This window comes from Girardinichthys multiradiatus, chromosome 20 (assembly GCF_021462225.1).
Source record: "Girardinichthys multiradiatus isolate DD_20200921_A chromosome 20, DD_fGirMul_XY1, whole genome shotgun sequence".
Taxonomy (NCBI): domain Eukaryota; kingdom Metazoa; phylum Chordata; class Actinopteri; order Cyprinodontiformes; family Goodeidae; genus Girardinichthys; species Girardinichthys multiradiatus.
In genome coordinates this window covers 47,932,178-47,959,187 of record NC_061812.1, presented here as the reverse complement: position 1 = coordinate 47,959,187, position 27,010 = coordinate 47,932,178, and the positions used below count along the sequence as shown (strand labels likewise).

Genomic DNA, 27,010 nt, shown 5'->3' with positions numbered 1-27,010 from the left:
GACTAATCTAATCCACAGCCGCACTTACTAACTTAGATTTAATAGTGGAGTTAGAACATGTGAGCATGTCCAATAAAAAAACAACTTATGTACTAATTGAACCTATGCAGCTGTTGAAGTCTTAGGAAGAAACACTACACTGTGAGTCTTGCTCTTTTTCAGTGGTGTTTAAGGTCAGTTCCTAAGGGCCAAATTCCGGCCAACTGGTTTAGATGATCAGATAGAGGTTTAGCAATGTTATGTACCCAGAAGTAATGTACAGCGAGAAGAACAAGTAGTTGCTACACTGTAGATTTTGCAGGTTTTCCCATTTGCAAAGCACGTAGAAGTCTTCGATATTTATCATATGTACTTTTAGCTGTGATTTTTCAGTAATTAATTTGCATTTAATTGCATGACATAAGTATTTGATCACCTAACAACCAGTAGGAATCCTGGCTCCCATAGGCCTGTTAGTCCTTTAAGCAGCCCTCCTGTTCTCCACTCATTACCTGTATTAACTGCACCTGTTTGAACTCATCTGTATAAAAGACACCTGTCCACACACTCAATCAACTCCAACCTCTCCACAATGGCCCAGACCAGAGAGCTGTGTGAGGACATCAGGGATAAAATAGTAGATCTGCACAAGGCTGGGATGGGCTACAGGAAAATAGCCAAGCAGCTTGGTGCGAAGAGAACAACTGTTGGCACAATTATAAGAAAATGGAAGAAGTTCAAGATGACGGTCAATCTCCCCTCAGGCTCCATGCACAATCTCACCTCGTGGGGCATCAATGATCATGAGGAAGGTGAGGGATCAGCCTCACTAGGCAGGACCTAGTCACTGAACTGAAGAGAGCTAGGACCACAGTCTCAAATAAGACCATTAATAACACACCACACACTGCCATGAATTAAAATCCTGCAGCACAGGATCTAGGGAAGATCTGTATACAGGGTGTGCTATTTATATGGATACACCTTAATAAAATGGTTGGTCATATTAACTTCCTGTTTGTGGCACATTAGTATATGTGAGGGGGGAAACTTTTCAAGATGGGTGGTGGCCATGGTGGCCATTTTGAAGTCGGCCATTTTTAATCCAACTTTTGTTTTTTCAATAGGAAGAGGGTCATGTGACACATCAAACCTATTGGGAATTTCGCAAGAAAAACAATGGTGTGCTTGGTTTTAACATAACTTTATTATTACATGAGATATTTACAAGTTTCTCTTTGTTTACAGCCATTGACATGTTGCCGAGGTTAACAAATATAGTGGGGACATTCTTTGTCAATGGAAACCTCAAGCCCACTGGATATGCGAAATTGCTACATGATGATGTGTTTCCCTCTTTATGCACTGAAGCTGGCACATTCCCTGACTTTTTCCAGCAAGACGGTGCACCACCACATTATGGTTGTCAGGTCCGAGCATTCCTAAATGAACAGTTTCCTGGAAAGTGGATTGGTCATCGTGGGCCAGTTGAATGGCCCCCAAGGTCTCCCGATCTGACCCCCTTAAACTTTTATCTTTGGGGTCATCTGAAGGCAATTGTCTATGCTGTGAAGATATGAGATGTGCAGCACCTGAGACTACAGATACTAGAAGCCTGTGCTAGCATTTATCCAGGGGTGTTGCTATCAGTGTGTGAAGAGTGGGAGAAGAGGGTTGCATTGACAATCCAACACAATGGGCAGCACATTGAACACATTTTATAAGTGGTCAGAAACTTGTAAATAACTCATGAAAGAATAAAGTTATGTTAAAACCAAGCACACCGTTGTTTTTCTTATGAAATTCCCAATAGGTTTGATGTGTCACATGACCCTCTTCCTATTGAAGAAACAAAAGTTGGATTCAAAATGGCCAACTTCAAAATGGCCACCATGGCCACCACCCATCTTGAAAAGTTTCCCCCCTCACTAATGTGTCACAAACAGGAAGTTAATATGACCAACCATTCCCATTTTATTAAGGTGTATCCATATAAATGGCCCAACCTGTAGAGGAGTGGCCCAAAATCCCTGCTGCATTGTGGGTAAACCTCGTCAATAACTTTTTCTGATGTATCAAATATCTATATCATGCAATAAAATGCAAATTAATTACATAAAAATCACACAATGTGATTTTCTGGATTTTTGTTTTAGATTCAGTTGTTTTAGATAGAGTTGAAGAGTACCTATGATCAAAATTAAAGACTTCTACTTGCTTTGCAAGTGGGAAAACCTGCAAAATCAGCAGTGTATCAAATACTTGCTCTCCCCACTGTATGATTATACAGAATTCACAGGTGTTTACTTTTACGGATGAAGACTTTAAGAATACACAAAGAAATCTTTTTAACAAAACATGGAGAAAAATGAGACCATATGGAGATGGAAGCTACATCAGCAGGCAGACATCATTTTCCAGCTACACTGACAGCAAATATACACTCACCGGCCACTTTATTAGGTACACCTGTCCAACTGCTTGCAAATTTCTAATCAGCCAATCACATGGCAGCAACTCAATGCATTTAGGCATGTAGACATGGTCAAGACGATATACTGCAGTTCAAACCGAGTATCAGAATGGAGAAAATAGGTGATTTAAGTGACTTTGAACGTGGCATGGTTGTTGGTGCCAGACAGGCTGGTCTGAGTATTTCAGAAACTGCTGATCTACTGGGATTTTCACGCACTACAATCTCTAGGGTTTACAGAGAATGGTCCAAAAAAGAGAAAATATCCAGTGAGGGGCAGTTCTGTGGGCGCAAATGCCTTGTTGATGCCAGAGGTCAGAGGAGAATGGCCAGACTGGTTTGAGCTGATAGAAAGGCAACAGTAACTCAAATAACAACTCGTTACAACCAAGGCATGCAGAAGAGAATCTCTGAACGCACAACACGTTGAACCTTGAGGTGGATGGGCTACAACAGCAGAAGACCACACCGGGTGTCATTCCTGTCAGCTCAGAACAGGAAACTGAATCTACTATTCACACAGACTCACCAAAATTGGAAAATAGAAGATTGGAAAAACGTTGCCTGATCTGATGAGTCTCGATTTCTGCTGCGACATTCAGATGGTAGGGTCAGAATTTGGCGTCAACAACATGAAAGCATGGATCCATCCTGCCTTGTACCATACGAGGCATACGAATATATTATTCCAATTGTAATTTGTTTTAGTGTTGTGAAGCACTTTGTGATCTGTGTCTTGAGGGGTGCTATATAAATAAAATTTTACTTACTTACTTACCAATGGTTTACGCTGGTGGTGGTGTAATGGTGTGGGCGATATTTTCTTGGCGCACTTTGGGCCCCTTGGTACCAATTGAGCATCGTGTCAACGCCACAGCCTACCTGGAGTATATTGTTGCTGACCATATCCATCCCTTTATAACCACAGTGTACCCATCTTCTGATGGTCACTTCCAGCAGGATAACGCGCCATGTCATAAAGCACAAATCATCTCAGACTGGTTTCTTGAACAATGAGTTCAGTCAGTCAGTCAGTCAGTCATTTTCTACCGCTTATTCTATAGTGGGTCGCAGGGGAGCTGGTGCCTATCTCCAGCAGTCTATGGGCGAGAGGCAGGGTACACCCTGGACAGGTCGCCAGTCCATCACAGGGCAACACACAAACAACCATGCACACACTCATTCATACACCTACGGTCAATTTAGAGTGACCAATTAACCTAACAGGCATGTCTTTGGACTGTGGGAGGAAGCCGGAGTACCCGGTGAGAACCCACGCATGCACGGGGAGAACATGCAAACTCCATGCAGAAAGACCCCCGGCCGGGAATCGAACCCAGGACCTTCTTGCTGCAAGGCAACAGTACTACCAACTGCGCCACCGTGCAGCCCTAAACAATGAGTTCACTGTACTCAAATGGCCTCCACAGTCACCAGATCTCAATCCAATAGAGCACCTTTGGTGATGTGGTGGAACGGGAGATTAGCATCACGGATGTACAGCCACCAAATCTGCAGCACCTGTACGATGTTATCATGTCAATATGGACCAAACTCTCTGAGGAATGTTTCCAGTACCTTGTTGAATCTATGCCACGAAGGATTAAGGCAGTTCTGAAGGCAAAAGGGGGTTCAACCCATTACTAGCAAGGTGTACCTAATAAAGTGGCCAGTGAGTGTAGATGATTCTTTATTTATTGTTAAGATAAATAATTCCCCAAAATTAAAAGCATAAAAGACAGATACTGACTGGTATCTGCTGGTACTTGAGGGTTCATTGGAGTTTGCCCTACATGTCCACATGTGTTTTGTGGACCTGGAGAAGGCATTCGACTGTGTCCCTTGTGGTGCCCTGTGGGGGGTGCTCCAGGAGTATGGAATTGGGGGTCCTTTATTAAGGGCCATCTGGTCTCTGTACGAGTGGAGAAGGAGTTTGGTCCGCATTGCCAGCACTAAGTCGGGCCGGTTTCCGGTGCATGTTGGACTCTGGCAGGGCTGCCCTTTGTCACCGGTCCTGTTCATAACTTTTATGGACAGGATTTCAAGGCGCAGCCAAGGGCCGTAGGGGGTCTGGTTTGGGGACCAGGGGATTTTGTCCCTTCTTTTTGCAGATGACGTGGTCCTGCTGGCTCCCTCTAGCCAAGACCTATAACATGCTCTGGGGCGGTCCGCAGCCAAGTGTGAAGCGGTTGGGATGAAGATTAGCTCCTCCAAGTCCGAGGCCATGGTTCTTGACCGGAAAAGGGTGGCTTGTCCTTTTCAGGTTGGAGGGGAATTCCTGCCTCAAGTGGAGTTCAAGTATCTCGGTGTCTTGTTCACGAGTGAGGAAAGAATGGACCAGGAGATTGACAGACGGATCGGTGCGGCTGCCGCAGTAATGGGGGCACTGTGCAAGTCCGTTGTGGTGAAGAGAGAGCTAAGCCGAAAAGCGAAGCTCTCGATTTACCAGTCGGTCTACATTCCTACCCTCACCTATGGCCATGAACTTTGGGTCATGACCGAAAGAACGAGATCCCGGATACAAGCGGCTGAAATGAGCTTCCTCCATAGGGTGGCCGGGCACTCCCTTAGAGATAGGGTGAGGAGCTCGGACATCTGGTAGGGCCTCGGAGTAGAGCCGCTGCTCCTCCACATCGAGAGGAGCCAGTTGAGATGGCTCGGGCATCTATACCGGATGCCTCCTGGACGCCTTCCTCGGGAGGTGTTCCAGGCACGTCTCACCGGGAGGGGTCCTAGGGGACGACCCAGGACACGCTGGAGGGACTATGTCTCTCAGCTGGTCTGGGAACGCCTTGGGCTCCCCCCAGAGGAGCTGGAGGAGGTGTCTGGGGAGAGGGACGTCTGGGTGTTGAGTCTGCTGCCCCCGCAACCCGGTCCCGGATAAAGCAAAAGACGAAGAGTACGAGTGTTAAAGTAAAGGTGGCTGAATACGTATGCACACCACACTTTGGAATTTTTATTTCTAAACACTTTTGAATACCGTGCATCATTTTCCCTTCACTGCTCATATAAACACTGCATTGCGTTGACCAATCACATAAAATCCCCCAAGAATATATAAAGGTTTGTGGTTTTAATGTAAGAAATGTGAAAAGCTTAACGTTTTATTTATTTTCACTTCTTTGCCATATAGACTAGCGGCTACTGAGTAAATATCAAGTGAATGCATCATAGAATGCTACACAGATATTTTCCCATGGTGAGTTTGTGGTTGGTGTTGGAGCAGATCCAGCATGGTGAAGTTCTGAGAGCAGCGCCGTTTAATGATGTTACAGCATTAAACAGAACTGGATAAACATCAAAGCAAAGTTTGTTGAAGTGTTAATTTTTGCTAATTTAAAAAAATATTACAAATCTGCATGTTTTGCAACATTAAAGGCACTTGAGGAAAGTTATTGGAGATGATGATAGTGATGATGACAGGGATGTTGATCTAAATGTAAGCTTCTACTTGTTTTGTCTGGTTTAATGAAGATGTTTGGTGGACTTACCATTCTGCTCTCCTCCCTGCTGATGTTAAAGGGGTTCAGTTGCTGAACACTCAAACACTGCTGCTCAATGTCGAAGCTCCACAGCCACTGGCCTGGTTGGCTTCCACGACTGCACTGGGATTTCAGCACACACCTGCAGAGAGAAGAGAAAAATACACAAAACTGTGGTGGAAACACAGCAAAAAGTGCAGAAGACCAAGATGTGAAAAACATAAAGGCAAAACATTTCAATCATTCAAAGAGATGTAATCCTGTTTCCTTTCTTTAAAATTCTATTTTTCATGTTCTACAAGAATGCTGTTTTTAAATCTTTCAGGATAGGTCCTCAAAGCCCACCTGAGCTGCTTATGAGATTTAAATGATTACAGCCTTTCCTCCTCCTAGGTTGCCTCTTAAAACCCTAAGTCTAGATTCAGTCCCATTTATAAGTCCCATTTATAAGTCTGTAGAGTACTGATTATGTAGATAGGTAGCAAATAGAGATGCAGTTGGAAATATGCTGTTTACCAGAATAGGCCAATTTAAAGCTGGATCAGCCATGATCGGTAAATCACAGCGTTTTTGTCCCAGTCCAACACAGTACACATTAGTGCTACCCAAGACAAAACTCTCTGGTGTGGATAATGTCATGGACTAAAGAATACTCCAAAAATATCTAACTATTTTCACTATCAGGTGTTTAAAAATGAAGTCTGAGGCATCACAGATGTTCTACAACATGATGAGATGTGTGTAAAATATTCAGGCTGCAAGACAGTGTGAGAGTGCACAAGACTTAAAGCAGATAACAGGAAGGCTGAGTGTAGTATGGTATAGGTCCTCCATTTTATCAATGTGAGCTTTTCATCTCTGTCTGTTATGGAAAATCAGTAAAGGTTGGCAGGCTTCTGGAAAGATATAAAATTTTCTAGAGGAAACACACATAATAATAAGCTCAAGCACACTTAGGTTATGCAGCAGTGATCCAAATCACACTAGCAGGTACACCTCTGATTGGCTCAAAAACAACAGCAGGAAGGTTGTGGAGCAGCATGTGGTGTAGAGGTAAAGCAGGTACCCCAAATACAGAGTCTAATAATGCTTTCCCTGCTCGTTTTCTATCTGAAAACTGGGAATAAAGGAAAATCTTTAAAAAGAAAAAAATGAAAGGTTTTGAAGTGGCCTAGAAAGACTTCTGGGCTTAGATTACACTGAGATCCTAAATAAGCTAATCATGCTCGAACATTCTCCAATATGGCTGAATTAACACAAAGCAGAGAGGGATAAAATTCCTCCACAATGATGTAAAAACTCATTACCAGTTATCACAAACACTGCTTGTTCCTGCTAGTGGTGAAAAAACAAGTTATTAGGTTTAGGGGGGAAATATTTTTTAGGTTAAGGTTGGTCTGAATATGTTTTTTCCCTTAATAAATGTAATTGTTATTTGAAAACTTTTGTATTTACAGAGATTATCTTTGGTATTAACATTAAATTGATGATTTGAAATATTTAAGTGTTACAAAAAAGCAAAAACAGAAGACATTTTAACAACTTTTTCTTAGCACTAAGATGGGAAGAATGGCTGGTTTAAAAGGGTTCTGTGAATAGGACTTAAGATAATTTGAAGAAGACGTCACAAAGATTTGTAGAAATGCTTTGAGATGGACTGCAGTCATAGATGGTTTAGCTTCACTGACCAACTGACATTTTTATGTAAAGATCAGCCTGGAGATAACTAAACTGTTCTGATGTTAAAAAGAAAAAATCAAATCAGAGTAATGGATCAGTCAGACTGATTGGTTTTCCTGGATGATTGTAATCACATCAACAAAATTATTAATTATTTACATTTTTAATGGATGATTATAGTTCACTCCTCTTGCTAGATGGGAGCTTTTGCTGGTGCTTATCTCACCTTCCCTCCAGGACACACCAGCCACAGTATGGATCATGGGCCAGCAGACAGGAGTGGCAGTCTGGGTGCTGCTGGCATTCAGCCACTGGCCTCTTCTGTAGCTGGAACCGGGACAAAACAATCACGTTCATTTGTGCAAATCATCCCCACTAAGCTCCTAAAAATCTGATTACAAACAATAGATGGCCCACATTCCCCAGTGCAACACTGAAAATGGAGAATATGGTTACTGGAATAATCCCAACTGCATGCACATTGCTGGAATAATTGGAGCAGAAACCAAAGAGTCATTTCCCTCTTTGCTTCATGCCTAATACACAGTTAGGGGGTGTGGAATAATGTGCAGCAGGCGTGTGAGCTGTATTTGTACCATGTTATGGGTCATGATGAACAGATGCTCTTCCTTCTGGTCCAGAATGAGGTCTGAGCTGATGGGTATGTCCTTCTGTATGGAGATCACAGAATATTCCTCCACCTCCCCATTTGGCCCCAGGAAAACCTGAGAAAAAGATCATTTCAGCAGGTGGCTACACAGTCAGGTTTTTTAGACATTCAGCTGAGTTTAGTTGTATCACTTCAGACAACTAAAAACGTCATTATGCATTTTCATGTTCTTTCTCTACTATAAAATTAAAACCATTCCACAGAATCATATCTGCAAACCTCTTTTGACTAAATGAGGTAACCTTTTCAACCTCCAAGATTTTTTATTGATAAAAACTGAAGGGAATGTCTGAATTAGTCGCTAGTCCAGTGTGTGTAGAAATGTGTGCCGCTCAGAAAGTCGAGGTACAGCATGCTGCTATGTACAGCAGACAAAGTCACATTCAAACTGAGGCTAAACTGCTTTTGTCTGACAGAGAAATAGAAATATGTTAATGGTGACAGTGTGCTATTTGTGATTGTGCAGGATCCTACACTTCACCACTGAGGGCAAAGACTCCACTGTATGCAGGAGGTATCCTAGCCTGTAAACTCCTCATGACATCACTGGTATTCTGATACCCAGGTCCATCCCTGACCCCCAGGCTGACATCAATAAGGGAACTTTCAGATAGAGACACATAGATTTATTGGTGGCCCAAGGGTAACTGTCCAATTACAGTAGCAGAGAACAAAGCAGCTGTGCAAAAGTCAGAAACAATATGTACATGATCAGTATCTAACAACAATGAGGAATAAAGTAAATTTAGCAGACATGGATAGAATAATATACATGTTATGCACATTTATATGTATGTATAGATTTAAGGTACTGCAGAGTGATCATGTCGTACAGTGAATGGGAAGAATGATAAACTGAAGTATTCATGTCACTGAAACTAAGAGTCTGTTGGACATGTTCTGTGGTCTCCATAGAGACCAATTTGGACCTACACAAATTCTAACAACCCTGTGTTCTGTGCAATGTGGACCAAGCTTGTGGCATCATATTCAAGAAGACTGGAGACTAATTTCTAACAAATGTGCATCAACAAAGGCCTGTGAAACTTTTGATGCCTTAGTTTTAATACATTGCAACCCTATGTCTGTAGAGTTGTTGGGGGAGAAATAAATTTCACCTTGTTTAGAATAAGGTTGTAATGTCACTAAATGCTACATCCATAAAGACCAAAGTGACATATTGGGGATAAAGTTAACCAAAAATTGACACTACTATGACTCATAAGGTAGTCACATTGCTGCAAAACTGAAAGAGGTTTGAGAAATGCAGTGACAATAAATAACCAGAAATCTACATAGGTCTGTTACCTTGTGGAGTTTCCCCTTGGAGTCTCCAAGGAAAGCAATAATATGTCCTGCCCTCATGCTCACAGCCACAGCAGTCAGCCGGGCAGATGGGCTGTCCAGTATGGTCTCCACTAGCACCGGGATCCGGCTGGCCATGGGGCTGGGAGTGTGGTCAGATCCACAAGGGTAGGCGTCCAGGGTGTTCTAATGGTAAAAATTCAGAACAGTCACATCAACAAGATCAAAATAAAACACCTTGTTTCAATCATGTATTTAAAATCTGTACACTGTGCAGCTTGTTTACATTCAAAAAAAAACTTTTGAACTAATGTGTCATGAATTTCTCAGCAAGTACATCAAAGGCCAAAATTAATACAGAAGTGCTCCTGTTGAGGTTTGGAAAACTCCAGCAGGACTTACTGGAAACTAAATACAGTGACTGTAAAGCTGAAATAGTATTTGATTTTGCCTTCCCAGTTTCAGTTTCAGTATCTATTGTTGAGGCCAACAGGGAGTCTAAGCTCTTCTTGTTGCAGAAAATGTATTTTTAAAGTAGAACATTAGGCACTGGGTTCATTGCCTCATCATTAGCAATGAGAAATGGAGGCAATGACCTCACAAACTTTGGCTTCTGAACAAAACTTGTTTTGATGGATTCTATATTAACATGATGATAGGAAGTCCTCTTCCAGCGAGAATTCTTTGTAGTAGCAATACTGACCCTGTGTTCCTTACTGCATAGCAGCACAGCACATTCAGTAAAAAAAATATCTCCATAGACAGCAGATCAGGCATCATGCAAGGAAAATGTATTATGGGATGTAAAAATAAGGAGCCAGGTCTGGCAATATGTCATACAAGCTTAAATGGTGCCAGGATACTGGCTGGTTTGGCCCACAGAAGCCTGTGATTACATGGTAATGGCTAATGAGTACTGTGCCAACATATGTTATAATCTGGACCCTCAGTCATACATTTAAAGACAGAGCAGTACCAAGAAACATCTTGGTTATTTATTATCACAGCTAAACTTCAGATTTCATCATCCGAAACAAATCCTATTCCAAATGGCTTAGACCTTCTGTGTAAATCTATCCAGAGTGCAGATGGACCTTCCTGGCAAATACTGAAAGTTAGAACAGATTGTTTATGTGCGAGGATCAAGTAAAGAGTTACCATTGTATTCAGGTTGTAAAGCTGCTTTTAAGCTTTAAATATCTGACATTTCCTCATTTGTATAGTTTGCTTTGGTTTTGGTTTTGTTTCAACCCAATCCTCAAACACACTCATATCTGCCCTATGCACAACCAGGTCCTCTCACTTCCCGTTTGCTTTTAACTGCACTACATTTTCATGTTCATGTATCTCTCGTCTCCCTCTCCCTCAGCATCTTGCCTTTGACTTATGTATCTCTATTCACCTTTTTAAACACCTTGTTAAACATTAGCTCCAAAGCCTCCTCCACTAAGAGCAGATGCTGTTGTAAACTAATCTCTCTGTGTCCTGCTGGTCTTATTCTTAGTAAGAAATGATGGATTTCAGAGAATGTCAAACAAGTCCACAGTGTCATTACAAACCCCATCTTTCCATGTTAAAACAAACTGGACATAGATGCATCTACACCTACATGAAGTAGAGTCCGATTAATCCGGGTTGCTAGAAGCAACATGTCTGCCTGGCAAAGGTTTATTTTCCATCATAATGAGTGTTAAAAAAAGAACTTCAAGTAAATTTAAAAAACAGGAGGAACAAGATTAATGTCATGGATGTTAACCCCAGGAGAAGTAAGCTAGAACTACTTACAAACACATTTGCTTTTGTTTTTTAACTGCACTACATATTTGTATTCCTGTAGATCTTGTCTCCTTCAGCTTCGTGTTTCTGACTTATGAATCATTATATATCCTTGTAACACCTTGTTAAACATCACCTCCAAAGCCTCCTCCATTAAGAGCAGATACACCATCATGAGCTAATATTTCTTTCTAGCAGCACTCTCATACAAACATGCAATTACATCTAGACAAGAGGTGGTAACACGCTGTATTATTTGACATCTAAATTCCTGAGCAGTTCATGAACTAATAATTTGGTGAAAAAAAGGACAAACCTGCTTTCACTCTACTTTCCTTTTTTATAAAGAGCAAGTCTATTGTTGAAGCCAAAACGTTATACTACATGGAATAACCAATCATGTGTTAAAGCAAAGCATTGCCTTGGCAGATTTGCAGTGGTCTGATACTCCTTCCATTTCAATATGATTGCTTGCACAGTGCTCCTTGGGATATCTTTTTGTATCCAAATCCGACTTTAAACTTCTCCACAACAGTATCTCGGACCTGCCTGGTGTGTTCCTTGGTCTTCATGATGCTCTCTGCGCTTTGAACAGAAACCCCGAGACTATCATAGAGCAGGTGCATTTATACGGAGACTTGATTACACACAGGTGGATTCTATTTATGTAATTCAGAAAGGTGATTTGTCCTTTTTTTTTCTGTCAGCCTTCAGGCTGGTTTATGACCCGTAAATGGTAAAATTACATGTTTGACCTGCTCCGGCCACTGTGGTCCTTCATATTATTCTAGTCGCTCTTGAGTTTTATTAACTTTTCCCTGCACTGACACAACAAAAACCCGAGACTATCATAGAGCAGGTGCATTTATACGGAGACTTGATTACACACAGGTGGATTCTATTTATCATCATCAGTCATTTGGGACAACATTGGATCATTCAGAGATCCTCAAATATTGACACATCCAATAAATTTTATTCCACTTCACGATTCTGTCCCACTTGTTGTTAATTCTTTACAAAAAATTTTAATTTTATATCTTTATGTTTGAAGCCTGAAATGTGGCAAGAGGTTGAAAAGTTCAACGGGGCCGAATACTTTCGCAAGGCACTGTACATAAATCTGAATTTCTAAGCATATATTAAGGTACCAGTTTAATCCAAATGCATAATTTTTAGCTAGTGGGATACTTTCTTTAAAACTCAGTTTAATTAAAAATCTATGCCCGCTGACAAAACAGTTAAACACAAAGTCAATCCCAAAGAAACTTATACCCCTTTTCCACTGGCTCGTTTTAGCCAGCGCGGCTCTGCACCAATGGGTTTCGCTCTACTTGGCACGGTAACTGTTGTGTTTCCACTGACCCCCCCCAACAGCTGAAGCCCCGCCTCCAGCCATGAGTGTAGAGCGCTGTGCTTCTATTAACGTTACTGTGTTACATTGTCACATTAAAGTGATCTGGATGAAATGATAAAAAATAAATAGAAAATAAAAACATAAATAAACAAATACTAATAACGTTTGTATTAATGTATATGCCAAAATGTCTTATTTATGTTTTTATGTCTAAAATGATCCACTGGGATAATTATCTGGACCACAGCCCAGCCAGAACTTATAAAATAAGGCTCAGGGTTTCTGATGTGAGGGGCTGTGACAGGAGAAGCAGAGAGGAGACGCTGCTGTCTGAATGGTGAAGCTCCAAGGTTTGCCTGAAGAAGTTACAATTTTGGACTTTATGAAGACGTTTTTGTCTCAGCCATGGCAATAGGGAGGACAAGGACTTAAAAGCGCAAAACCGTGGACTTTTGACCTTCGAAGTTAGTTTTAGGTTAAATATTGCATATTTGTGATTCAGCGGGCTCGTCCTCCCGTTGGGTCCGATGCAGGCAGTCTGATTACGGGGAGCTGCTCTCTGCCTGCTCCCTCCTCCTGCAGACGCTGGTTCGCTTAAGGACCGTCAATAAATGTCCGAACCAAGCACATTGTTTCATGGTGGTTTTGTTTTGTGTGTTTTGGGGGAAATGTTTGTGCCTCTGAACAGCTGATTTTATGTATGATCAGCTGGTTTAGGATGTTATTACATACAGCGCTCTGCCTGCATGTAATTCAGAAAGGTGATTTGTCCTTTTTTTTTCTGTCAGCCTTCAGGCTGGTTTATGACCCGTAAATGGTAAAATTACATGTTTGACCTGCTCCGGCCACTGTGGTCCTTCATATTATTCTAGTCGCTCTTGAGTTTTATTAACTTTTCCCTGCACTGACACAACAAAAACCTTCTTATTCCTCCTCCTCCCACGGCCAATCAGTGAACAGCAGTCTGGTCATTTCACATGTAGTCCCTACTCAGCCCCGGTTGTACCTGCTCAGGAGCAGGGACCAAAAAAGTAGGTACCGGTACAGAAAAAACAGTAATGGAAACACTCCCAAAACGAGCTGAGTGGAGTCGAGTAGGGCCAAATCTAGCCAGTGGAAAAGGGGCATAAGAGGCTGATTTCGCCAAGTTCTGGTAGATTACATGAATAATTCACAACAGCGAGTGAAGTTCCTTAGTCACTGAAGATGCCCTGCAAAGCATAGCAGAATCACAGGAGATGTGTGGTGAAACTCACTAACCCCTGTTCACAAAACACTTCAAGGTAGGATTAAAGCACCTTTTTGCCATCTTCGTGTGTTTTGTGAGATGACTCCAGTGAAGAGCATAAAAATCAGCCTGCCTCTATAAAGCCAAGAAAGGTAGTCACCCACATCAGCTGACTTGTAGGGTAGTGCTGATGGTATGTGCAACCAGCCAGCTGCAGGATTTAAAAACACAAACTAATTTCCAACTAGGGTGGCAAGTGGTGTGGTGCTAAGAAGGAGGGCAGGGTGGTGCTTTCCATTTACAGAGGCTTTGCACATTTCTTAAGAGTTCTAGTCCTACCCTCTGTACCTCTGCATGTCTTCCCCACTTCTCTCTCTGCCAGGTACTAGTCTGATAAGTGTAAATAAAAGATACTAGCAAAAAAAAGAATTTATATTTTCTAATGAGAAGCATAAGAAGTTGAGGTTAAAAAAAGTTATATAAATCAAATTAAAGAATGGGCTCGTTCAACAAAAAAATCATTACACTGAGTCTTTCCACTATATTTCTGATGCAGATGTAATATGTAGTGCCATAAGTCAGTGCCACAAGCTCAACAAGCTGATGAAGAAGGCTGGCTCAGTTCTGGGGACTCCTCTGGAACCTCTGGTACAAAGAAGGATTCTTCATAAAATGAGGAACATTATGGAGAACCCTGATCATCCTCTTCATGAGACTGTCCTACAACAACAGAGTGTCTTCAGTCAGAGGCTTCTTTAGATCTGCTGTAACACAGACCGCTACAGGAGATCCTTCCTGCCCACAGCCATCAGATTCTAAACGACTCTTTGAAGAAACCTGTATAATATGAGCTACAACAACGTTTAATTTCCCTTGGGATGAATGAAATATTTTTGAAATGAACTGAATAACACACTGACTGTTGTCCAGCACTGCTGGGTTCATTTTTGAAAGCTCACAGCCGTGCAGGATATCGCGGTCTCTACTTCTGATTTATAAATGGCCAGAGGCAGCTCAGAAGTTTGTGTTGGTGGGTTTATGACGGAAATATTTAGAGTGTTTTATCTAGACCATGACAAACAAACAAAAAATGTCCTGCACGTCCCCTTGTAAAGGAATAGGGCTGGTTACACAATTCCTTGTGTAATTCCTTCACCAAACCACCGAACAGTAAAGTCACAGGTACATAAGTTAGCCAATATGGGGCTGCGAATACCTTGGCCTGTCAGAGGCGTAACAGCAGTGGGTTAACTTTAACCTTTCCATGACATCACAGCTTTATCAAAAAACACACTAAAAGTCATTTAAAAAAGGCTTTAGATGGACTAGGTTGCACTGTCATTCCTTCAGGTAGTTTAATAGGGTTGCATTGTGGGTTTGTATATGAATTGTGTATTGAAGTGTATTTATGCACGCTTTTCATGCAGATCTCACCTTTAATTGTTAAATGTAATCACAAAGACAACAAATTTATGGTGCATTGTACTTACCTCTGGAAGGTTGGCACAGTTGGACTTGACTTCATATTCGATGTAGGCTGCCTCTGCTCCTGCTTCTCTACCCATTTGTGTATAGCACAGGTCTCTAGTGGAGTTAATCCTGCGATCCACATCTTCAAGGTTAAATATGCACAGAGCAGACTCCTCACTTGGCCGAGATGATGAGCTCAAATGAGTGGAGAAGACTCCAAGAAGGATCTCTGAATCTTGACTCTCAACACCATCCTTGGAAAACCCCAGCTGGACAGCTTGCAGGAGGTTGTAAATTTTACCTGCCCTGGAGCGACACATCAGCGGCACTTCAACATACGAGTAATATGCCTGGTCATCCAAACATACACGTGAGATGTATGTGCGGTACTCTCGCGACTGTGACTTCAGGTCCCGCCTGTAAAAAAAGAAGTACACATGGTGCCGGTGGGCAAATGAGGCCACAAAGTGATGGTCATATTCTGAGAGACGGCCAGCAACAGCCAGTTTCGCAGTTTCCTCATAGGAAAAGATGGGCTCCTGGGCTAGGTTTCGTGTGGAAATAGGTGGATGGTTGCTGGTATAACCTCGCCCCACAAACAGCACTTGCTGCCTTTCAGGGTGAGAGCGAACCACAAGCCCAACAGTGCTAACATTGGGGTGGTTAGCCGCAACATACTGAGTTTCCACTGAACTCTCTGTGGAAAACAGCACTACATTAATTGATGTCAGGTCACGCTTCTGGCAGATTCCTTGATTGACACTCCCACAGGTAATAAGTACCATAGAGTAAGGATCAACCAGCAGGAGCTTGTTGTGGTTGCTGGTTTCCCTTGCTTGAGGGCAGTTGGTCTCTGTCACAGGGGGCAAGCACTCCGGGCTGTCTGTGACTGGTCCAGTGTCATCCCGGAGCCTAAGTTGGAGTAATGGATTTAACTGGAACAGCTGATCTTGGGCCCCAATATAGACCCAACCTACACTGGGGTCAGGATGGAGGGCGAGGTGTTCAAATATTGTGTTGTTCCATATAAAAGTTGGATAAAGGTCAGAGTGGGAAGACTTTGTCCCTTGTGCAACACCTATGGATGATGAAATGAAGGACCAGCCGATGACAACAAGCAGGAGACTCCGCAGTGCTTGGACCATTAACACTGTCCCAGGAGGCATGGCATTAAGAGCTGAGGGAAAGAAAAAATGTCAAATATCAAACAAAATGTGTGCATCCAGTACAACAGGACTGGTTAAATGTATGCCTTCATTTCCTGTGCACAGGCCTTCTAGGATATTGTCAGGAAGCACTATAGCTCAATAAAATAGCGCTGACATGAAACGTTTGCTATATGCCACATAACTGCAACAAGACACATTACAGCTTGCAGTGATATGGTATTATCTGACTGATATTCTCTAGGTTTCCAAGATGCCAGGACCTACTGACTTTATCTATATTCAGTGTAGTGTGAGTTAAAAGTTTAACAACTTGTACTTTAAAACAGTTATTGTATCATGGTTGTAAATATGCTTACAGTTATAAGCTACAACTACTCAAAGTCTACATTTTTCTACAATGTTAAATAAAGAGCAAACAATTTTAAGAGTTCATTAAGGATGAGACCCCTGACCCTAAAGGCCTAATGGCTTTTACTGAATCTTGGTTAAAACGCCACATGTAATTTTGTTAGTAGAAGGTATGCCTTGTTAGGTGGTTTCAGTCTGTTAAAGTGATTAACCCAATAAAGAAATATCACATATAGATCAACAGGAAGGTAAATATGTTTTTTTGCTTAAATAAATACAGTAAAAAGAGACTTTCAATTAGTTAAACAGCACCAGGAAAACTACATGAACTTAAAAATCTCTCTGCACAAGAATCTCACCATTTGTTTCCAGTGGTGTTTTACAGAGGTATGTTACCTCTTGACCTCCCAGACGCTCAGGTTATAAATACATCCTTCTGGATATAACCTGCAGCACAAAGAAACGAGAAGATTAATCCATGGTTTTAGTTCTTTAACAACCTTTGTGATTTACAACCAAAAGCCAGAGATGTCAGCCTACACTTGGGGGGGAAGGCCCGAGCCTGTCATGTTTAAACTACCTCGGGTTATTTTTTTCGTTCAGTTCATTCATAGAACTGTTACACCCTGCTCAGACAGGGTTTTAAAGGTTCCCATAATGCCTCTTCAAGTGCATCAGCACATAATACGACACTAAGACACCTCCGTCTCACATGTGGAAATTACCCAAAGTAAGCTGTGCTGGTTTCAGGAGGGTGTCTTTTTTTGCCAGTAACACAAAACTGACGTATACAGAAACATATGTACATACTCACACCACACTGGGAAGCAGGGATAAAAGTAATCCAAAGCTTTCCTTTACAGTATTTGTTTTTTTGTTTTTTTGATTGACGATGCTCGGACCGTACGCCTTACCGTGAATGTTGTATGTATGTATGTATAGTCAGTCAGTCAGTCAGTCATTTTCTACCGCTTATTCCATAGTGGGTCACGGGGAAGCTGGTGCCTATCTCCAGCAGTCTATGGGTGAAAGGCGGGGTACACCCTGGACAGGTCGCCAGTCCATCGCAGGGCAACACACATACAACCATGCACACACTCATTCATACACCTAAGGGCAATTTAGAGTGACCAATTAACCTAACAAGCACGTCTTTGGACTGTGGGAGGAAGCCGGAGTACCCGGTGAGAACCCACGCATGCACGGAGAGAACATGCAAACTCCATGCAGAAAGACCTCCGGCCGGGAGTCGAAGCCAGGACCTTCTTGCTGCAAGGTAACAGTGCTACCAACTGCGCCACCGTGCTGCCCTGTATGTATACATATACATATATATGTATGTATACATATATATATACAGTACAGACCAAATGTTTGGACACACCTTCTCATTCAAAGAGTTGTCTTTATTTTCATGACTATGAATATTGTAGCTTCACACTGAAGGCATCAAAACTATGATTTAACACATGTGGAATTATATACTGAACAAAAAAGTGTGAAACAACCGATAATATGTAATAGGTTTTTCAATGTAGCCACCTTTTGCTTTGATTACTGCTCCGCACACTCTTGGCATTCTGTTGATGAGCTTCAAGAAATGGTTTTCATTTCGCAGGTGTGCCCTGTCAGGTTTAATAAGTGGGATTTCAAGCCTTATAAATGGTGTTGGGACCATCAGTTGTGTTGTGCAGGAGGTGGATACAGTAAACAGCTGATAGTCCTACTGAATAGACTGTTAGAATTTGTATTATGGCAAGAAAAAAGCAGCTAAGTAAAGAAAAACAAGTGGCTATCATTACTTTAAGAAATGAAGGTCAGTCAGTCCGAACAATTGGGAAAACTTTGAAAGTGTCCCCAAGTGCAGTCGCAAAAACCATCAAGCGCTACAAAGAAACTGGCTCACATGAGGACCGCCCCAGGAAAGGAAGACTAAGAGTCATCTCTTCTGCGGACGATAAGTTCATCCGAGTCACCAGCCTCAGAAATTGCAGGTTAACAGCAGCTCAGATTAGAGAACAGGTCAATGCCACACAGAGTTCTAGCAGCAGACACATCTCTAGAACAACTGTTAAGAGGAGACTCTGTGAATCAGGCCTTCATGGTAAAATAGCTGCTAGGAAACCACTGCTGAGGACAGGCAACAAGCAGAAGAGACTTGTTTGGGCTAAAGGACACAAGGAATGGACATTAGACCAGTGGAAATCTGTGCTTTGGTCTGATGAGTCCAAGTTTGAGATCTTTGGTTCCAACCACCAGTCTTTGTGCAGCGCAGAAGAAGTGAACGGATGGACTCTACATGCCTGGTTCCCATCGTGAAGCATGGAGGAGGAGGTGTGATGGTGTGGGGGTGCTTTGCTGGTGACACTGTTGGGGATTTATTCAATATTGAAGGCATACTGAACCAGCATGGCTACCACAGCATCTTGCAGCGGCATGCTATTCCATCCGGTTTGCGTTTAGTTGGACCATAATTTATTTTTCAACAGGACAATGACCCCAAACACACCTCCAGGCTGTGTAAGGGCTATTTGACCAAGAAGGAGAGTGATGGGGTGCTGCGCCAGATGACCTGGCCTCCACAGTCACCGGACCTGAACCCAATCGAGATGGTTTGGGGTGAGCTGGACCGCAGAGTGAAGGCAAACGGGCCAACAAGTGCTAAGCATCTCTGGGAACTCCTTCAAGACTGTTGGAAAACCATTTCAGGTGACTACCTCTTGAAGCTCATCAACAGAATGCCAAGAGTGTGTGGAGCAATAATCACAGCAAAAGGTGGCTACTTTGAAGAACCTAGAATATAAGACATATTTTCAGTTGTTTCACACTTTTTTGTTCAGTATATAATTCCACATGTGTTAATTCATAGTTTTGATGCCTTCAGTGTGAAGCTACAATATTCATAGTCATGAAAATAAAGACAACTCTTTGAATGAGAAGGTGTGTCCAAGCCTTTGGTCTGTACTATATATATATATATATATATATATATATATATATAAATATATATATATATACATATACATATACACACACACTCACACCGCTGTTAAGTAGAAGTACACTGTCGAATGAGTAACAGACATATTGATAATGGTGGCATAACAAAGAGAGGAATAACGTGGGCAAATGGTCTTACGAGATGGTTTTGGTGCAAATTAAAATAATGCCTTGGTGCCTCTGCAAAAAATAAAAAACATAAGAAAAACAGGCGAAGCTGAAGAGATCATCTCTGTTTTGACATGTGACTCTGTAGTTTCATGTTCACGCAGTCAAGGGGCATGGAATGGTGCCAAGCTTTGACAACTAAATTGCACTAAATTCTCTTTTCGTTTCGTTTCTTTACTTGGTACATGGTGCCCTTCATTCACACCCCCAGTTTCCCACCTTCTCAACATGATTTCCTCTGCCTTTCAGCATTCCATCACTGGCCAAATGGATCTCTTACAAGTGCAGGCAGATCTGCTGGAAGCTTATTGGATGAGGAGTTGGACAAAAGTTGAAAAAAGTCTGAAAAAGACACTATTCATCCCAGCAGTGGAGAGCTCACTCATTCAACACGCAAACACATGCACAGAGCTCTTTCTCTGCCACACAGGGCATTAGAATGCCTGCTTTGTTAGGGCAAATCTTCTGGATGTGGGAATGAGGGTAACAGCTTGGCAAAAGGCCAAAGACCCCCTGTTTCCCCCCGGCTCCTTACAAAACACTGAAACCTATATGAGCCTCCAGCACAAGCATAGACAGGGAGCTGGAGCCTGTTGATTGAGAGACAACATTCCAAAATGATGAAATCTAAACAAGAAGATTCCTTTGATTGTTCTGGAAGAAGTATTAATGTCCTATCTGAAATAGCTGTAGCCTCACAGGATTGGGCATTTAATGATGAGAAGGACTAGAAGCTAACAAAGCATAGAGGGGTCTGACTGGAAAGTTACTTTACACAAAGACATTCTATAAGCAATGATCAAACCCAGTTCAGGTTCAAGTGTCCTTATTGGTAACCGTAGGTACATTTCTGTTGCAGTATTATAGGGTAGGCATCCATAAAAACATACAAACCAAGCCATAAATTAAGAAAGCTCCCAAAGCCTAAAAACTAAAACATGAAATAAACAGAGTATATTTTATTTAAATAATATATTTGTATAGGACAGTGGCAGGAAATTAAGCTGTTCCTGTCCCACTTTGTCCTGGACTTGGAGACCAGGTCTTTTACCAGACATGGACATGGGGTGTCGTCAGAACACATGCACTTAGCTAGAAGCTGTAATTGTCTCATGTGCAGGAGTTCAACCCATCAGCTGTGACTCTGTTAGTCAGCTTGACCAGTAGTTTAGTTGGAGGTAAGTTTTTCTAATCAGGGTAGCAATGTTGGATGGAAAGGAATGAATAAATAAATAAATATCTGGGTTCTAATTACACTATATAGCAGCAGAATTGCAGCCATACAACCAGCTTGCTACTTAATATCTAAGCTCAGGAACAAACACTTTAAGGTAAAGAGCAGGATTCTTTTTCACTCTCAGGTGTTATTCTAAAAACGTTGCCTCAATTTACAAAACTCTTGCTTGCTTGCAAATGTACTCTGCCCCTGCTCAAATCTATGTTTCAGCTCTCTACTTCAGACAGCTGCAGCTTGTTTCAATAACTGAGCTCAAACTTTCTTTTCATGTGTGAAATCGCTATTGTCTTTCAGGGGGTCAAGTGTCAGTAACAGCCTGCAGTGCCCCCTACTAGCTGTGGTGTGAATTCTATGAGCAAAACCAACAAATACACAAACAGGTAAAGACATCACAGTGTTATTGGGATAATCCAATGTCAGTTTAGAGTAGAAAACACCAATAAACACAGAAATGACTGGAGAAGCTTGGTTTTACTTTTACTCAATCTGTACAAGGAGAGCCATTCAAACAGGAGCAGAGAATAATTTTAGTAGATGGAGAGGGAGAGAACTGTAACATAATTGTGAGGGAAGGCAGAGAATACTACTAAATTCTTGACCTTCTCACATCCCTCCTCTGGATCATCCAGATGGTCATTGGCAAACTTCAGACGGGCCTGGACATGTGCTGGCTTATGCAGGGGGACATTGCGTGTGCTGCAGGATTTTAATCCATGGCGGCGTAGTGTGTTACTAATGGTCTTCTTTGAGACTCTGGTCCCAGCTCTCTTCAGGTCATTTACTAGGTCCTGCTGTGTAGCTCTGGGCTGATCCCTCACCTTCTTTACAATCACTGATGCCCCACAAGGTTGCTTGGAGCCCCAGACTGAGGGAGACTGACCGTCATAGTTTTAAAATTGCGCCAACAGTTGTTGTACTCTCACCAAGCTGCCTGGCTATTTTCCTATAGCCCATCCAAGCCTTGTGCAGGTCTACTATTTAGTACCATTTAGAGTACCTATTATATATATATACAGGTCCTTCTCAAAATATTAGCATATTGTGATAAAGTTTATTATTTTCCATAATGTCATGATGAAAATTTAACATTCATATATTTTAGATTCATTGCACACTAACTGAAATATTTCAGGTCTTTTATTGTCTTAATACGGATGATTTTGGCATACAGCTCATGAAAACCCAAAATTCCTATCTCACAAAATTAGCATATCATTAAAAGGGTCTCTAAACGAGCTATGAACCTAATCATCTGAATCAACGAGTTAACTCTAAACACCTGCAAAAGATTCCTGAGGCCTTTAAAACTCCCAGCCTGGTTCATCACTCAAAACCCCAATCATTGGTAAGACTGCCGACCTGACTGCTGTCCAGAAGGCCACTATTGACACCCTCAAGCAAGAGGGTAAGACACAGAAAGAAATTTCTGAACAAATAGGCTGTTCCCAGAGTGCTGTATCAAGGCACCTCAGTGGGAAGTCTGTGGCAGAAAACGCTGCACAACGAGAAGAGGTGACCGGACCCTGAGGAAGATTGTGGAGAAGGGCCGATTCCAGACCTTGGGGGACCTGCGGAAGCAGTGGACTGAGTCTGGAGTACAAACATCCAGAGCCACCGCGCAAAGGCGTGTGCAGAAAATGGGCTACAGGTGCCGCATTCCCCTGGTCAAGCCACTTTTGAACCAGAAACAGAGGCAGAAGCACCTGACCTGGTCTACAGAGAAGCAGCACTGGACTGTTGCTCAGTGGTCCAAAGTACTTTTTTCGGATGAAAGCAAATTCTGCATGTCATTCGGAAATCAAGGTGCCAGAGTCTGGAGGAAGACTGGGGAGAAGGAAATGCCAAAATGCCAGAAGTCCAGTGTCAAGTACCCACAGTCAGTGATGGTCTGGGGTGCCGTGTCAGCTGCTGGTGTTGGTCCACTGTGTTTTATCAAGGGCAGGGTCAATGCAGCTAGCTATCAGGAGATTTTGGAGCACTTCATGCTTCCATCTGCTGAAAAGCTTTATGGAGATGAAGATTTCATTTTTCAGCACGACCTGGCACCTGCTCACAGTGCCAAAACCCCTGGTAAATGGTTTACTGACCATGGTATCACTGTGCTCAATTGGCCTGCCAACTCTCCTGACCTGAACCCCATAGAGAATCTGTGGGATATTGTGAAGAGAACGTTGAGAGACTCAAGACCCAACACTCTGGATGAGCTAAAGGCCGCTATCGAAGCATCCTGGGCCTCCATAAGACCTCAGCAGTGCCACAGGCTGATTGCCTCCATGCCACGCCGCATTGAAGCAGTCATTTCTGCAAAAGGATTCCCGACCAAGTATTGAGTGCATAACTGTACATGATTATTTGAAGGTTGACGTTTTTTGTATTAAAAACACTTTTCTTTTATTGGTCGGATGAAATATGCTAATTTTGTGAGATAGGAATTTTGGGTTTTCATGAGCTGTATGCCAAAATCATCCGTATTAAGACAATAAAAGGCCTGAAATATTTCAGTTAGTGTGCAATGAATCTAAAATATATGAATGTTAAATTTTCATCATGACATTATGGAAAATAATTAACTTTATCACAATATGCTAATATTTTGAGAAGGACCTGTATATATATATATATATATAAAGCATCTTGCTACAAACACTGAAGGACCTAAGCTTCCTCAAGAAGCACAGTCTGCTCTGTCCCTTCTTGTAGACGGCTTCATAGTTGCATCTCCACTCCAGTCTGTTGTCCAGGTCAACACCAAGATATTTATACTCCTCCACCACCTCCACTTCAGAATAAGAATCAGAATCAGCTTTATTGCCAAGTTTGTACATACAAACAAGGAATTTCTTTTTTTTTTAATGCGTTATAAGATATATTTATGCATGTATCTTTATGTCCTTAAATACATACAGGGGTTGGACATTGAAACTGAGACACCTGTTATTTTAGTGTGGGAGGTTTCATGGCTAAATTGGACCAGCCTGGTAGCCAGTCTTCATTGATTGCACATTGCACCAGTAAGAGCAGTGTGTGAAGGTTCAATTAGCAGGGTAAGAGCAAAATATTGAAATGCACACAACATTATGGGTGACATACCAGAGTTTAAAAGAGGACAAATTGTTGGTGCACGTCTTGCTGGCGCATCTGTGACCAAGACAGCAAGTATCAAGAGCCACGGTATCCAGGGTAATGTCAGCATACTACCAAGAAGGACAAACCACATCCAACAGGAGTAACTGTGGACGCAAGAGGAAGCTGTCTGAAAGGGATGTTCGGGTGCTAACCTGGATTGTATCCAAAAAACATAAAACCACGGCTGCCCAAATCACGGCAGAATTAAATGTGCACCTCAACTCTCCTGTTTCCACCAGAACTGTCCGTCGGGGGGGGCCACAGGGTCAATATACAAGGCTGGGCTGCTATAGCCAAACCTTTGGTCACTCATGCCAATGCCAAACGTCAGTTTCAATGGGGCAAGGAGTGCAAATCTTGGGCTGCGGACAATGTGAAACATGTATTGTTCTCTGATGAGTCCACCTTTACTGTTTTCCCCACATCCGGGAGAGTTACGGTGTGGAGAAGCCCCAAAGAAGCATACCGTCTGGGTGGTATGCTCAGAGTGAAGCATGGGGGTGGATCAGTGATGGTTAGGGCTGCCATATCATGGCATTCCCTTGGCCCAATACTTGTACTAGATGGGCGCGTCACTGCCAAGGACTACCGAACCATTCTTGAGGACCATGTGCATCCAATGGTTCAAACATTGTATCCTGAAGGCGGTGCCGTGTATCAGGATGACAATGCACCAATACACACAGCAAGACTGGTGAAAGATTGGTTTGATGAACATGAAAGTGAAGTTGAACATCTCCCATGGCCTGCACAGTCACCAGATCTAAATATTATTGAGCCACTTTGGGGTGATTTGGAGGGGCGAGTCAGGAAACGTTTTCCTCCACCAGTATCACGTAGTGACCTGGCCACTATCCTGCAAGAAGAATGGCTTAAAGTCCCTCTGACCACTGTGCAGGACTTGTATATGTCATTTTCAAGACGAATTGATGCTGTATTGGCCACAAAAGGAGGCCCTACACCATACTAAGAAATTATTGTGGTCTAAAACCAGGTGTTTCAGTTTCATTGTCCAACCCCTGTATATACAAATATACACATATACAAAGGTACATGTGCAACTTCAGTGTGCAGTTGTTTGGTACTCTATTAAATGTTCATCAGGGAGGTGTGTGGGGTCTGCAGAGATTTTAGCAGTTCTTTTCCTGACCCTAGACCTGTTTAAGTCCTGGATGGAGGGAAGGTCAGTAATGATTATTCTCTCTGCAGATCTGATTATTCGATGCAGTCTGGACCTGTCCTGTTTGTGGATGAGCCAAACCACACTGAGATAGATGAAGACAGGACAGACTGAATGATGGCAGTGTAGAAGATGACCAGCAGCTCCTGTGGAAGGTAGTACTTCTTGAGTTGCCTCAGGAAATACAGTCTCTGCCGGGCCTTCTTCTGAACAGTGTCTATGTGTGAGGACCATCTCAGGTCCTCAGAGATGGTGGTTCCTAGGAACCTGAAGTGGTCCACAGCTGACACGGTGTTGTTGAGGATGGTGAGGGGGTGTATGGGGGTGGTGTTCTCCGAAAGTCCACTACCATTTCCACAGTCTTGAGTGAGTTGAGTTTCAAGGTAGTTCTGACAACACCAGTGTACCAGCCGATCCACCTCCTGTTTGTATGCAGACAGACAGGAGGTCCTGACAGACTCACCGTCCTGGATCAGACCGATGACAGTGGTGTCATCTGCACAATTCAGGAGTTTTACGGATGAGTCCGCTGAGGTGCAGTCATTTGTGTACAGGGAGAAGAGGAGTGGGGATAGAACACACCCCTGGGGGGCACCAGTACTTATTGATCTGGTGCGGAAGAAGATGCTCCCCTGTCTCACCTGCAGCTCTCGGTCCATCAGGAAGCTGTTGATCCACTGACAAGTGGAGCCTGGGACGTTGAGCTGGGTGAGCTTCTGGTATGAGGATGTCTGGTATGATGGTGTTGAAGGCCGAGTTGAAGTCTACAAAGAGGATCCTGGCGTACATCCCTGGACGGTCGAGGTGTTGCAGGATCAAGTGTTGACCTAAGTTGACAACATCATCTGCCAACCTGTTTGATCAGTAAGGAAATTGCAGGGGTCATTGGAGAGGTTTGCTCTGTTAAAATCTCCCAGTATTATGATGAAAGAGTCCGTGTATTTTTTCTCCACGTCTGTAATCAGCTCAGCAAGATGTTTTTCCACAGCAGAAGTGCCGCCATGTGGTGGAAAATATGAGCCAATTATTATAAACGAGGAAAACGCTCTCGGTGAATAAAACGGTTTGCAGTTTATGGCAAATGACTCCAGATCAGGACTACATGTTTTCCCCAGCACTTTTATGTCTCTGCACCAACCTTCATTTATATAAAAGCAGATTCCACCTCCTCGCTTCTTCCTATATAGCTCCACGCTGCGAACCGCTCTGAACAGCTGGAAGCCCGGCAACAGCAGTGCGTGGTCCGGGATGTTTTCACTTAGCCATGTCTTGGTGAAGCAGAGAACCGCTGATCCGCGGAGGTCCGTGTTTTTACTGGTGAGAAGAAGCAGCTCGTCCATCTTGTTGCTTAGAGAGCAGACA

At 42.6% G+C, this 27,010-nt stretch overlaps 1 protein-coding gene across 3 annotated transcripts in view; it reads right to left on the bottom strand.

The window, feature by feature from the left end:
• plxnb1b (plexin b1b) overlaps positions 1-27,010 on the bottom strand; it is a 134,443-nt gene that overhangs the window by 39,386 nt on the left and 68,047 nt on the right. For all 3 annotated transcript variants that reach the window (XM_047347335.1, XM_047347334.1, XM_047347336.1), the window contains 6 exons: positions 17,297-17,384; positions 15,441-16,597; positions 9,593-9,775; positions 8,211-8,339; positions 7,841-7,941; positions 5,944-6,076 (listed from right to left, as the gene is read on the bottom strand). In XM_047347335.1, coding sequence (XP_047203291.1) covers positions 5,944-6,076; positions 7,841-7,941; positions 8,211-8,339; positions 9,593-9,775; positions 15,441-16,586 — 1,692 coding nt within the window. In that variant the 5' untranslated portion in view covers positions 16,587-16,597; positions 17,297-17,384. The remainder of the gene's footprint in view (positions 1-5,943; positions 6,077-7,840; positions 7,942-8,210; positions 8,340-9,592; positions 9,776-15,440; positions 16,598-17,296; positions 17,385-27,010) is intronic.